The sequence below is a fragment of the Cajanus cajan genome, chromosome 11 (genome assembly GCF_000230855.2).
Source record: "Cajanus cajan strain Asha chromosome 11, NIPB_CcT2T_4, whole genome shotgun sequence".
NCBI lineage: Eukaryota > Viridiplantae > Streptophyta > Magnoliopsida > Fabales > Fabaceae > Cajanus > Cajanus cajan.
In genome coordinates, this window is record NC_138527.1 from 28873244 (window position 1) to 28887110 (window position 13867).

Sequence of the window (13867 nt, forward strand, 5' to 3'; positions counted from 1 at the left end):
TGGCAGATGTTGCTTTCGACCGCTAGTAGTAGTGTGCATGTTCCTAGTGTAGTCGGTTTTACTAACCTCGGTGGTCGTGACCGGTTCGAATTTCCTTGTGCCAAACGTCCTCCCTAATTGCTAAGCATGTTATGATGAGGTCGGTTGTCTCCGAGGAGAGGTTGCAGGGGTGGCTTAAGGAGGCTGAGGTGACGTTGAAGGAGGCATTGACCGCCAATGCAAAGGTCACCGAGTCGGCCGAAGAACTAAAGAGGGCAACCGACGCCCATAGGAGAGAGGCCGACGACTTGAAGTTGACGGTCCAGAAAATAAAGTCGAGGCCACCACTGCAGCTGCCAAGATTGCTCGGCTAAATGAGGCTGCTACCAAGTTCGAAGCCGAGGCCACTGAGAAAATTCTCGACCAGCACGATGCCGGCTTCCAACATGCTATGCGACAGGCCTTCTACTTTTGTGAGGTCCCGGCTGACTTAATTTTGATGTTAGTCGAGATTTCTACGGTGGAAAGTTCATAAGTTACGCCGAGTTCCCTCAGGGTGCCCAGCCTGACGAAGAGGCCCCACCGGCAAGGGAGGAGGAGCCGATCATTGATGTGGTCGGCGATGGGAATCCGGAGGACTCGGTCGCGGTGTAAGAGGTTGACTCTCGTGGTAGTAGGTTAGGGTTAGGATTTTTCGCTTGCTTGTAAGCAGGCCATTAGTGCCTTTTGTGATCGGCCATTGGCGTCATGGACAAAGATGATTTTTTGTGTAAGTAGTCGTACTGATTGGCCATTACTTTAATGGAATATTTTACTTTCCAATTTTTTGTCATATTCATTAACGCCTAGTAATATAAACACAACCAAATGGTATGCTCGGCCGAAGGGGGGTTAAATTCATGTTTGTCGCGGATTAATGCTTGGTGTAAGTTCGGCTCAGGAGTGCTCCGCCTAGGCGTGCTCGGCCTCGAAATGCTAGAGTACGTGCGAGTGCTCGACTTGAGAGTGTTCGGCCGAAGTGTGCTCGGCCTCGGAGTCGAATCATGCGATTTGATACGCAGAAGTGTAATTGATTCGCGAGAGTGCTCGTCTTGAGAGTGTTCGGCCGAAGCGTGCTCGGCCTCGGAGTCAGATCTTGCGATTTGATACGCGATGTATTTGATCCGCGAGAGTGCTCGGCTTGAGCGTGTTCGGCCGAAGCGTGGTCGACCTCGGAGTCAGATCATGCGATTTGATACGCGAAGTGTATTTGATCCGCAAGAGTGCTCGGCTTGAGAGTGTTCGTCCTAAGCGTGGTCGGCCCCGAAATGTTGGGTCACGCGATTTGATGCGCGAAGTGTGTTGGAGCACGCGAGAGTGCTCGGCTTAAGAGTGTTCGGCCGAAGCATGCTCGGCCTCAGAGTCGGATCATGCGATTTGATACGCGAAGTGTATTTGATCCGCGAGAGTGCTCGTCTTGAGAGTGTTCGGTCGAAGCGTGCTCGGCCTCGGAGTCGGATCATGCGATTTGATACGCGAAGTGTATTTGATTCGCGAGAGTGCTAGGCTCGAGTGTGTTCGGCCGAAGCGTGGTCGGCCCCATAATGTTGGGTCACGCGATTTGATGCACGAAATGTGTTGGAGCACGCGAGAGTGCTCGGGTTGAGAGTGTTCGGCCGAAGCGTGCTCGGCCTCGGAGTTGGGTCACGATTTGATGTGCAAAGTGTGTTGGAGCACGCGAGAGTGCTCGTCTTGAGAGTGTTCGGCCGAAGCGTGCTCGGCCTCGGAGTCAGATCATGCGATTTGATACGCGAAGTGTATTTGATCCGCGAGAGTGCTCTGCTTGAGCGTGTTCGGCCGAAGCGTTCTCGGCCTCAGAGTCGGATCATGCGATTTTGATACGCGGTGTATTTGATCCGCGAGAGTGCTCAGCTTGAGAGTGTTCGGCCGAAGCGTGCTCGGCCTCGGAGTCAAATCACGCGATTTGATACGCGGTGTATTTAATCCGCAAGAGTGCTCGGCTTGAGCGTGTTCGGCCTAAGTGTGGTCGGCCCCGAAATGTTGGGTCACGCGATTTGATGCGCGAACTGTGTTGGAGCACGCGAGAGTGCTCGGGTTGAGAGTGTTCGGCCGAAGCGTACTCGGCCTCGGAGTTGGGTCACGTGATTTGATGCGCGAAGTGTGTTGGAGCACGCGAGAGTGCTCGTCTTGAGAGTGTTCGGTCGAAGCGTGCTCGACTTCGGAGTCGGATCATGCGATTTGATACGCGAAGTGTATTTGATCCGCGAGAGTGCTAGGCTCGAGCGTGTTCGGCCGAAGCGTGGTCGGCCTCAGAATGTTGGGTCACGTGATTTGATGCGCGAAGTGTGTTGGAGCACGCGAGAGTGCTCGACTTGAGAGTGTTCGGCCGAAGCGTGCTCGACCTCGGAGTCGGATCATGCGATTTGATACGCGAAGTGTATTTGATCCACGAGAGTGCTCGGCTTGAGAGTGTTCGGCCGAAGCGTGCTCGGCCTCGGAGTCGGATCACGCGATTTGATACTCGGTGTATTTAATCCGCGAGAGTGCTCGGCTTGAGCGTGTTCGACCTAAGCGTGGTCGGCCCCGAAATGTTGGGTCACGCGATTTGATACGCGATGAATTTGATCCGTGAGAGTGCTCGGCTTGAGCGTGTTCGGCCGAAGTGTGGTCGGCCCCGAAATGTTGGGTCACGCGATTTGATACGCGATGTATTTGATCCGCGAGAGTGCTCGGCATGAGCGTGTTCGGCCGAAGCGTGCTCGGCCTCGGAGTCGGATCATGCGATTTGATATGTGATGTATTTGATCCGCGAGAGTGCTCGACTTGAGCGTGTTCGGCCGAAGCGTGCTCGGCCTCGTAGTCGGATCATGCGATTTGATGCGCGAAGTGTGTTGGAGCACGCGAGAGTGCTCGTCTTGAGAGTGTTCGGCCGAAGCGTGTTCGGCCTCGACGCGTGTCGTAGTGCTCGGCTTAGGTACATCCTTAGCCGAGGAGGGTACTCAGGAAGGAAATTTGTCTGGCACGAGTGCGGTTTGAGTGGTCGGCCGAGGGTTCTCAGCGTAAGCGCGTGTCGTAGTGGTCGGCTTAGGTACATCCTTAGCCAAGGAGGGTACTCGGGAGGGAAACATGTCGGGGTCGAATGTACGTTTTGAGTGATCGACCGAGGATTGCTCGGCGTCGGCGCATGTTCGTGCGTAATGCTCGGCCTAGGTACATCCTTAGCCGAGGAGGGTACTCGGGAGGGAAACCTGTCGGGCTCGAGCGCACTTTTTGAGTGATCGGCCGAGTATTGCTCGGCATCGACATATGTGCGTAATGCTCGGCCTAGGTACATCCCTAGCCGAGGAGGGTACTCGGGAGGGAAACCTATCGGGCTCGAGCGCACTTTTTGAGTGATCGATCGAGGATTGCTTGGCATCGGCGTATTTGCGTAATGCTCGGCCTAGGTACATCCTTAGCCGAGGAGGTTACTCGGGAGGGAAACCTGTCGGGCTCGAGGGTAGTTTTTGAGTGATCAGTCGAGGATTGCTCGGCATCGGCGTGTGCGTTATTCGAGATTGGACCTGCATGAGCGCGACCTAAACGTATATATATATATATATATATATATTAAAATAAGGAACGACATGACAAATATTTAAAAATGTCTTGTATACATTGTGTAACGTGGTCCTCTCGGGGGACGAGCATTTGAGGGCTCGGCATTCGCCTTTCTCATCGGGTCTCGGCCCGGTTCTTTTCGTCCATATCCCTCCTCGGCTCTGGCCTGATTTCTAGTCTCCGCCAATTCTTCCATTTGCATGTACTTCTCGGCTCAGCGTCGGAGATCGTTCATATCACCGGGCAGTTTCTTACACAAGCTATACACAAATGGCACCGGCCTGAGGGCAGTGCTCAGCCGATCCATTACCACGGCTGGGTTAAGGTCGCCGATCTCCATGGCGATCTTGTTGAATCGGTCCATGAAGCTTCTCAAACTTTCCTTCTTCTCCTGACGAACCCCCGCCAATGCTAGTGAGGTCGTCCTGTACGGTTTGCTCGTCGCGAACTGAAGAACGAATTGGGACGACAGCTCGCTAAACGAGTCAATGGAAGCGCTCGACAATCGCGTGAACCAGCTCAGAGCCCTCCCTTTCAACGATGTGGGGAATATCCGGCACAAGGCCGAGTCATCTTGAGTAGAGAGGGTCCCTTGTGTCAAGAAAACGTTCAAGTGCTCCTCGAGGTCGGTGGACCTGTCATAATTCTCGATCGGCATGCTCTTCCAATGGTCTAACAGGGTTGCCTCCATTATCCTTCGGGAGAAGGGGTGTCTCAATCAGTGGGTGGTGGTGTCGATCTTGCCACCAATCAAAGAAGTAACCGGTGTTCGGGTTACATGGTCGGTGGGGGCATGATAGGCCGACTCCTCTAGGAGTGTGGGAGTTGATGGCACGTAGGTTTGGTTCAGACTTCAGAGCTCGGCGTTTTGTTGGCGCAGTTCGGCCAACTCCCTAGCATCGGCTTCTCTCTGTCTTTGGAAGGCTTCCATTTCCTCGCGCAATGCGCGCAAGTCATCGTGGAGGTCGGGCTGGGCTCCGTCGGTGTTCGGCCGGACCTCTTGTATCACAGGCTCCGGTTGTGTCTGAGGCATTCCGTATGGGTATCGTTCTTGGCCGGTCATGACGGGATTGTTCTCGGGCTTGGGGATCGGTTGAGTCGATGTCGATGGTCCTTTGCGTGTTACTACCATATCTCGGTCTCAGTTGTAGAGTTAAAAGGGGCTGAAAACGTCTTTTCGGCCCCACGGTGGGCGCCAAATGTTCCTGTGTTAGGATACACACTTCACTTATCCTTGTTGTAGCGAGTCTGATCCTGGGTCTCGGTCTTCTCGTTCCTATCCGGGTTGTCCGATGTGAGGGGGGGTGTGCCTGCAAAGACACTCCAACGCTCAAGTAAGTGCTCGGCGTAATAAATGTGGTAGTTGAAAGTTAGTTACGTACCTCGCTAGGGTCCTATTTATAGTGATTCTTATTGGGCCGCGATTAAGGATTGGGCCCCGGGAAATTAGGGGGCTAATCCGGTGCATTACATAAATTAACCTCTCCATAATTATCCTGGCGTAAATCCGTGACTTGGCCGAGCACATCGACACGTTTCGTTCAGATTGTGAGTGGTCAGTGGGCTCGGGTATTCGACCTGGTCGTCCATGAACTCGGGTATTCGGCCTAGTCGGCCACGAACTCGGGTATTCGGCCTAGTCAGCCAGCATACGGTATAAAAACCCTTCAAAAATTTGAATGGTTTGAGAAACTAGGCCATGGGGGTCCTTTTACTATTAGGTTGTGGGGAATAACAAGATACTATGGTACTATAGTTGGTCCATATATATATAAATGCTACGGGGATGATAGTTACTCATTCCATGGTGTTAAGTTAACCCTTTTGGTGTAACATATTATATGAGTACCCTAAACCTCAAGCACAAGACCAATTTATGAAAAACAGAGAAATAATAATGTGGCCACATTTTGCTTACTCTGTTTTGTGTTTTTAACATCTCTCTCTTGGTAATCACAAAATTTAACTTATTATGTGTACTATATTTGGTTAGGCCCACGTTGTGTGGAGTGAGATCTTTGGTCTAAAGAGATGTACCATCTTCATCTTCAAGTAAGGTGTACAACTTTGGATGAGTAATGTTGAGAAAGTACATAAGATTTTTTTTTTTTTTTTGTCTTTCTTCTAGGGTTAAATGCAAATATGCAATCATGTGGTGTACCTTACAAGTGGTCAGTTTTTCTTTTATACTAGGAGGGTGACAATCATTCGTTGATAGTAAAGTAAAGAAATGCATGAAGTAAAAAAATAAGAATGTACCTATGGTTGATTTTAGTTAAAGTATTTATACATTTTTCACTCACTTTAAATTAATTAAATAATATATTTTTTACTTCCTCACTTTCACATCTTACTTTAAGACTTAAATCTTTCTTTTGGAGTTAGATTCATTTAATATAAGATTTCACTCATCTAAAGTGAATATCATACTAGTTGGTGAGAAAATCAATACATGATGTTCAAATAAATTAATGATTTATTATTTATATACACGAAATATGAATTATTATTTTTTCTTGAACAATTGAAATCATTTACTTCAGTTCATGAGAAACAGGATCCCATGATATATCAGTTAAAAAATATTAAATAATTTTGTTGCAGTAAATTTTAATTCAATCCTTGATAGTGATCTTTGTTTGTATAAGCGTCTTTAAGATTTATTTTGTCTTGCTGGTAGAATAATTTATCTGCCTTTTACTTTTTTATTTAAAACTAGAAGTAATTTAATACACAAATTATATTGTGATTCACTGATTTGTGACTCAATCATAGTTTAACAAAATTAAATCCCAATTAATGTACTCAGACAAATTAGTTGAGCATGGTTAAGAAAGCACAAGAAAAAATTATAAACAGTATTAGTCTACAAATTTTTGAAAGAATCTTGGGAATTTTCTTTTTCTTTGCCCGTGGGAAGCTAAATAAATTGTTTTCTTATTATCTAAGTATCTGAATCTAACCCTATGTTTGGAAGATGTGAAAATGAAAGGAAAAAAATAGAAAGAAACAAACACAAAAATATATATATTTTTGTTTGGTTAAAGGTAAAATGGAAGGAAAATAGTTTTTTTTTATAAAAAAAAAAAGTTGACTTACATAAACAAAGATTAAACTTTTTTTTTCCCATTTTTTCTTCGGTTTGAAATTCAATATTTTTTTCTTTCCTCTCATTTTCCATCCACCCAACCAAAATGTCCGCCAATAAGGTAGGTCAACATAAGTCTCTACGTTCCACAACGTTCTTCTCACACAAATTTGTAGGCCACAAAATTATTTTTCTTTTTTGGAGAACGATTTTAGACTACAAGATGAAGTAAGCCTGAGTTGAGTATGGGCCAAAAATAACACATTCAGATATACATAATCTGATAAATTAAGGCCACCAATGTGATGGACCTCATCCAAGACAGAGTATTAGTGCATTTAAATTAAGAAGGAAAAAAAAAGTGAGAGAATTGCTCATGCCACCAAGGAACAACATTTGAAAGAAGTGAGCAAGCATGCGTGACTAGGTTCTACTATAATTTGGGCCAACCGCATCAATGCTAATTATTTCAATAAAATTTCCTGTTAGCATTAATTTTAAACCGTTTAAGATAATTTAAGATGTGTTCAAATTTATTCCCACTTATAAATTTTACATCAGAATGTACATGAAAAGTTTGATTATAACTAGATAGGCTCTCAATAACTTCATTCACATTTGTTCTAGCACTGTTGCTTCTCACAACGCAGAATCAGACTTTGTAAAACATAAATAAGTGGAGAAACACCACCAAAGGTGACTAAACAAATTTTCTGGTAGGAGTTAAACATCAACAAAATTAATAGATACTTCACAGCAATAATATGATTAAGAAAAACCTTCATATCACATTCACTAGAAGAAGCAGAACTAAATACGCTACAAATTTTTGAACTACTCAAGAACTAGAACTGTAAACTTTGGCTATTTGGTGAGTGAGCTAATTTTGAACTTTTCAAATATTAAGAGTGTGCTTGTTTTGTAGTTACAACTCCAAACGCCCGTTCCAAAAAAGCTACAAGTTTTTGTTACTTCCTTATTATTATGCTTTGAAAAAAGTGAGAATTTCCATTTGCATGATATCTAACAGTAACTCTGAGAGTATTTAGTTCATAAATCAGACAAAATAAGATAAAGTTCCAAGTGAGTTTCGAAACACATACAACATATGAATCTATACAAAATGAGGAACAAGTTAGGAATCAGTGTCATAAAATTTTGCTCAACATAGTAGGAGAGTCAGCTTCTGTAAATCTCTGGGGGTAAGCTATAACTTACCTCCACACACTTGGCCCTTCACTTGCCTTTGAGCAACCAACTGAGCTTCCACCAAACATCTGTGAAGAATATGACCCACTTTTCCTCACCTTACCTGGAAATTCCTTGCTTATATTACCCTTCAAAGAAAGGTTCTTCTTAATACGATTCCGGTTAAGCAGGAACATGGTGTTGCGCGGCGGCGCATGCAGAGCCCCTTCAACACAATCACCTACCTGTACACATCCCCAAGGTCTTGATGGTCCCTCATCACGAGACGATTTCAGCCTCGGAAGCCTCAAATGCCCCCGTTGGTCAGGGGAATTTTCCTCCTCCAGTTTGACACACACAGGGCATGGAGGTTCACTTTTCCTAGTTTTCGGCGTTGTCTGCTCCAAGCATTCAGCATGAAAAGCATGACAACAAGGAAGAACTCCAATTGTAGGCATGTCGCCGCTTCTCACAATACGCCGGGAGCTCCAAGGTGACCTCTGCGAGAGAAATCTTTCGCACAAGCCACATCTGAAGCCATCTGAATGAAACTGTGGGCGGCCGGGTGTTTCGAATTCAAATGACTCGGTAACATCTGCAAACTCCTGACTACTGCTGGCACTACTCCAACGCTGGCCATCTCTGAGCGGAGTAGAACTATCAAACTCTGTAAAATCTGTAACAGTAGGGTCAAAGGCACCCCTAGTTGTTGTTGGGTCATTGAAGGACATAGGATGAATGGGTTTAGAGATGAAAGATCGAAGATTAGAGAAATTCCTCTGAGAGGATAAATGTGATTTAGTAGACTCGGATTCGCTACTTTCTGACAGAGACGATGTTGAGCCTCCACTGTTGGGATTTATGGATGTTCCCTGTATATATTTCATACAGGTTAGGCTATTTCTTGAGACAAACTCGTGTTAATTAATTGCCTAGCAAACAACTTTTTTAGTAGTTCTTAACCAAAAACTTACCTCCTTAGTGGGAGTAAGAGATACCCGGACTGCAGAATGATGAGGATCTATCAAAGGTACAAGTGAGAAGGAGGCAAATTCAATATGCAGAAGTAGCAACAAACAAGTTACGAACAAAATTGAACACAACAGTTTTTTTGCTACTAATATCACAACAATTAAATTGTAACCATTAACCACTAACCCCAATGACTAGACACACATTAACAAGCAGACAAATAATCAAAGTCAAGATCCTCAGAATCTAATGATATTACGGGAAAGGAAATTTATTAATGGGTCTCTAATGAAAGAAAGAGGAAGTTATGTCATTTAGAGGCAGAATTAGAAGAAATCATGACTCGGTTCACTATGAAGCCAGATTTATCTATGTATGGGCTTCCCATTGTTGGAATACCACAGAAGACCTAACAATTCAGAGATAGTACTTCAGCTCTCTACAATTTGAAGTAAGCCGTAGTGCTACAAAGTACAAACAAAATGACCAAACGGGAGTTTATTGTTTATTCTTTCCTTGCTTTCAACTAAATGTCAAAAGCGTAGTTATAGCAAGAACATGACAAGAACAGTAAAATTGTTTTAATAATTAATAACCAACAAGATGGTTGGGAACATGATAAGGACAGAACTTTGAAGCAACTCAAGGGGCCATTTGGATCGAAAAAAAGTTCTGTTTTCATTTTCTATATCCACTTTTAATTACAAAAGTGTGACCTTGGTTTTCACTGTTTCCCATACAAACTTTTGAAAACAAAAATCAAGGTGAAAAAAGTCAATATTTTTTAATTAAAAGTAAATATATAAAAACAAAGAAAGCATGTTTCAATCCAACCGACGCCTAAGCAAGCAATTATACATACAATTAACTACCATTCACACAAAATGAAATAACACATTTCCTTTGACTACACCATAGACAAATAAGGTCATGTAAATAAATGGGCACTCCAATAGAACCTTTTGACCTCTCCAATATAAACTTTTGACCGTAGTTTGGGTTTTATTATTTCATCGGGCAGTCAATATCATAGTTATCAATCTCGAATAGTAGTGGCCAACTCTGAAAATTCTTTAGCAGGACAACCACTAATGCTATTTTAAGCATCATGATTCAAACGAAATATCTTATAAGAGACAAATACTCAAAAACAACCAAAAACCCACACTCAAAGAGATTCATGATAAATGATAAGTCACAGTTTACACAGTCACCATCAATCTAGGAGCAACAAGAACATAGTAAGGAAGTCAAAAAATAAAAGATGATGATGAAATTTATAAAAAAAGAACATAACAAATTAGATAAAAATTAGCAGAATGAGAACTGGGAAGTCTAAAGGAAGAACAAACAATGGAACACAAGAAAAAAAAAATAGTTATGTAATATGTAAAGGAACAAAAGTCAAAACATAGGTAACTTTTTGTGGAAGGGTTTCAAATTCTATTATGTTTCTGGAGGAAAGAATGCATTAGAAAATGGGGGAGAAACTACAATTTTATCCAAAAAAAACCTATACAGCATTGTTTCAGGTTCAGGGGTAAAAATGGGTTTTGAAGCCAATATCACGGTAGCACTGCTATAAGTGAAAAGCTGTTATTTTGGCTATGGTTGTTAATCTCGAGTGATAACTCGTAATAACTACCAACTACCAAGTTTATGAGATTGGTCAATCCCACTTGTACAACTCAGAATTAAATTTGTTTTTGAACAATCTCACTCCCTCTATTGCTAAAAGCAAAAATTATTCTGTTTTAGTTTTTTATTTGTTATTTTAAGAACTTGTGTCTTGTATGAAGTTTTGCATGATTTACTACTAAACATTGCTACTTTAATATTGATATTGTATTCTCAAGAATCACAATCACAAGAATACAATAATCAAGAATGTTATCCCTAGGAACATTCAAAAACATGTTTGGCTAGATTTTTACATTGCTAAGATTATTTTTTAAATTTTAAAATAATTTAAATTAAAAATAAGAGTTGAATGGAAGTTAATAGTTTGAATAGAAAATAATTTTTCACATTCCCATTGGAATATAACTTTCCCACCTTTCAACATGGGAATAGAAATGACTTAAATAATGGTATAATTACTTTCTTAGGGATAAACAATACCCAGGGATATTTTTTCTAAAACTAACAACAAAAATGGGAATAATACATCCCCAAGTTTACATTCCTAAGAATGAGATTTTAATCCATGAAACAAACACTCTCATAGAACAAGAAAAACAGCACTACATGCATGTCTAACAACATATTTTATTTCTTTTAACAAATTTTATTTTTTTAAAAGTTTAATATAGTTAATTTGACATGAGAATTTATAAGAGAAATAAATGGGTAGTTTTAAGGACTAAGGAGTAGTCAAAGGATTAAATAGTCTTGAAAAAATGTCTAAATTAAATGGAATTTGAATTAAAAATGGGAAAGTGGAGTCATATATGGTGTGCAGATACACTTGAGGGAGCTAAAAAGGGAAAAATCAGGGGGGGAAATGTGAACACCAGGATGATTTATTGCCATTACATATTTTTATTAATTAAAAAGGCTTACTTTATCTGCAATCTAAGAGATTCAATGTCCTATGAGCATTAAGGATTCAATACCCTATGTGTAAATGACCTTTTACCTAAACTGCAGTTAGATTCTGAATCCCCTATAATTTTTAATTATAAGACGCAATTAACATAATGTTACAATGACTTAGCAACAAAAAGAAATCAACCTTCATGATCTTTAAAAATTCGGATTGACCATACAGCATTTGTTGGCCCAAACCCTAAATCATCTGTCCAGAATATGCAAACTCAGGTTTTCTTTTTTCATATTTATTTTTAATTTTACATTTAAAATTTTAAATTTCTGCTAATTCCCCGTATCGTTATCTAAATGGTTGTTTTACATCATTTACCATTCAAAAAACAAATAATTAAAAGCTAAAATTAGTCAAACACAGCTGGCGACAGGTTATCATGAGCAGGAACAATTACATGCATCAACCTCAACACTTTGCTGGCTTGCTGCCCCCTCTCTATTTGAATGTCCAATTTGTTTATATAATAACTATGTATGAAAGAAAAATGTGCAATAAGTTTAGAGAAGGAGAGAAAAAAAAAAAAAAAGAGAGATAGAATAAGTCCATATATCAATCTTATAGATTGTATGAAGTCATATCTTGTTCACAGTGCTAAATGTGGTCTATAAATGTCTACAGCATACTATTTTAAAAATTCATACATAAAGATTTACCTTTCCTGGTTGACGTTTCATAATTGTCAATACTGATTTCTTGTATTGCAGGAGGTGTCCACTGAGGACCCTGAGAAAGGTCAGAAGGACTGCTAAGGAAAATCCCAGTACCATCTGAAGCAGAATAGTGAAGATCATACAGGTGATTGCCTCTGACCCAGCCCCTACTTTCCTTACCATTTGAAGACGTAGTAGAAGACCCGTAGAGTTGAATGCCATCATTCACACTATACGGCATCCCCTCAGACTGGAATCTGAAATCCCACCTCGTCGGCGGCGGCGAAAAACTCGAATTTGTCCGCCAATAGGGCTCATTTGGACCCATGGACCAGTCCCTACTGCCAGCATTTGATCCATGTGGCCTTGAAGCCACACAACAAAGCGACCCCGTTTTAGCTATTTTCTCAGAATATCACAATGAACCCAATTCCGAATGCCAATCCAACCTATTTTGATCACTAGCCAAGTCACCAACCAAAATCACCCAAACAAAATGAACGAATACATCCAAAACAATTCACAATTCCCCAAAGCTGAATAATTCAACAACACTCAATGGAGACCAAATTCCACTTGCAACAACAAGAGCACCACCATGAAAACCCTACAATCAGAAGAAGAAAACGAAATCCACATTCACCATCTAAACAAAATAGAGCGAACATCACTATTCCAACCACCGAAAGAAAAAGTAACATACAGTGAACAAGTAAAGCTATTTTGAGCAATCAACTTAAACCACAAACTTCACCTTAGTTAACAAAATGCAATAAATTCAAAAAGTGACATCTGAATCACAGAAACATAACATTAAAAATAAATCAATATGGTCACTAAAGCCATAACCAAACACTGTGGCAGAATCTCACATCCACACAAAGAGTACCAACTATCGTAACTCCACACAGAAAAGCTAAAAAAAAAAAAAAAAATCAAATATCACTTTACCAAATATACAGTAAATAAAAAAACTGTAGCTTTAAATTAATTAAAAAAAAGTAAAAACTAAAAAAAAAATAGAATACAGCAACAACAAAAAAAAAAAACACGGGAAACAGAACCTCGTACCGCACACGTGACAGAAAACTACCCCCACGTGTGGAGTTCTCTAGTTAAAACTGTGTGTTTTTGTTAGAATTTTTTGGAGGAATTGCGATGGTGTGTTGAGTGACCCTAAAAGTGCATTGTGCGAAGTGAAGAGAGTGAAAGCGATGAAACCCTAACTGACCAAACAGAGGAAGAAGAAGAAAGCAAAGTGGTTGAACAGCTGGCACCCGCATCTTCTGTTTGTGTTCTTCTAAATTTTCCACTATAATCTCTTTGAACTTTGAACTTTAAACGCGCCGTTTCCACTTTTTTTTCTTTGATAATTAGCAACGGTTTTGGCGTTTTGTTGTTTTAATGCAAAGTCACTAGTTTTATTAAAGGTCAATAATGTTTCTCAACACGTCACTCGATGCTTTTTTTTTTTTTTTATAAAAAAATTAGCATTATTATACTATTATTAATATTTTTTTAAGTATTTATTATGTTTCTTCATTGCATGATTTATTGATGAAACTTGACAAATTATTTTCTTAAAAAAAAAAGTAGGTGGTGCCATTATTTATTGTCATGTTTTTACATGTGAGCTTCCATTATTGTCAAAGTTAACTATTTTAATGCCACGGTACTTTCTTATTTACTGATAATGGTAAATTTTACATAAAAAGGATAATTCATTTTTTGATATTTCCATACTCTTTAGACCCACTACTTTTTAATTTTGCACCTGTCACTAGT

General features: G+C 41.0%; 1 protein-coding gene across 7 annotated transcripts; it reads right to left on the reverse strand.

Annotated features, from left to right (window-relative positions):
* Positions 1-7711: 7711 nt before the first annotated feature.
* Positions 7712-13470, reverse strand: LOC109816241 (uncharacterized). Of its 7 annotated transcripts, none has more exons than XM_083067347.1 (4): positions 13314-13470; positions 12086-12689; positions 8830-8876; positions 7712-8727 (listed from the first exon to the last, which is right to left on the reverse strand). In XM_083067347.1, the coding sequence occupies exons 2-4, from the start codon at positions 12408-12410 to the stop codon at positions 7882-7884; spliced, it is 1218 nt and encodes a 405-aa protein (XP_082923473.1). In that variant the 5' UTR covers positions 12411-12689; positions 13314-13470; the 3' UTR covers positions 7712-7881. The 7 variants fall into 7 exon arrangements, with proteins under 7 accessions (XP_082923473.1, XP_082923478.1, XP_082923475.1 ...); XM_083067352.1 differs by having other exon boundaries at positions 12086-12531; positions 13314-13397; XM_083067349.1 differs by having other exon boundaries at positions 13310-13372.
* Between the last annotated feature and the right edge of the window lie 397 nt (positions 13471-13867).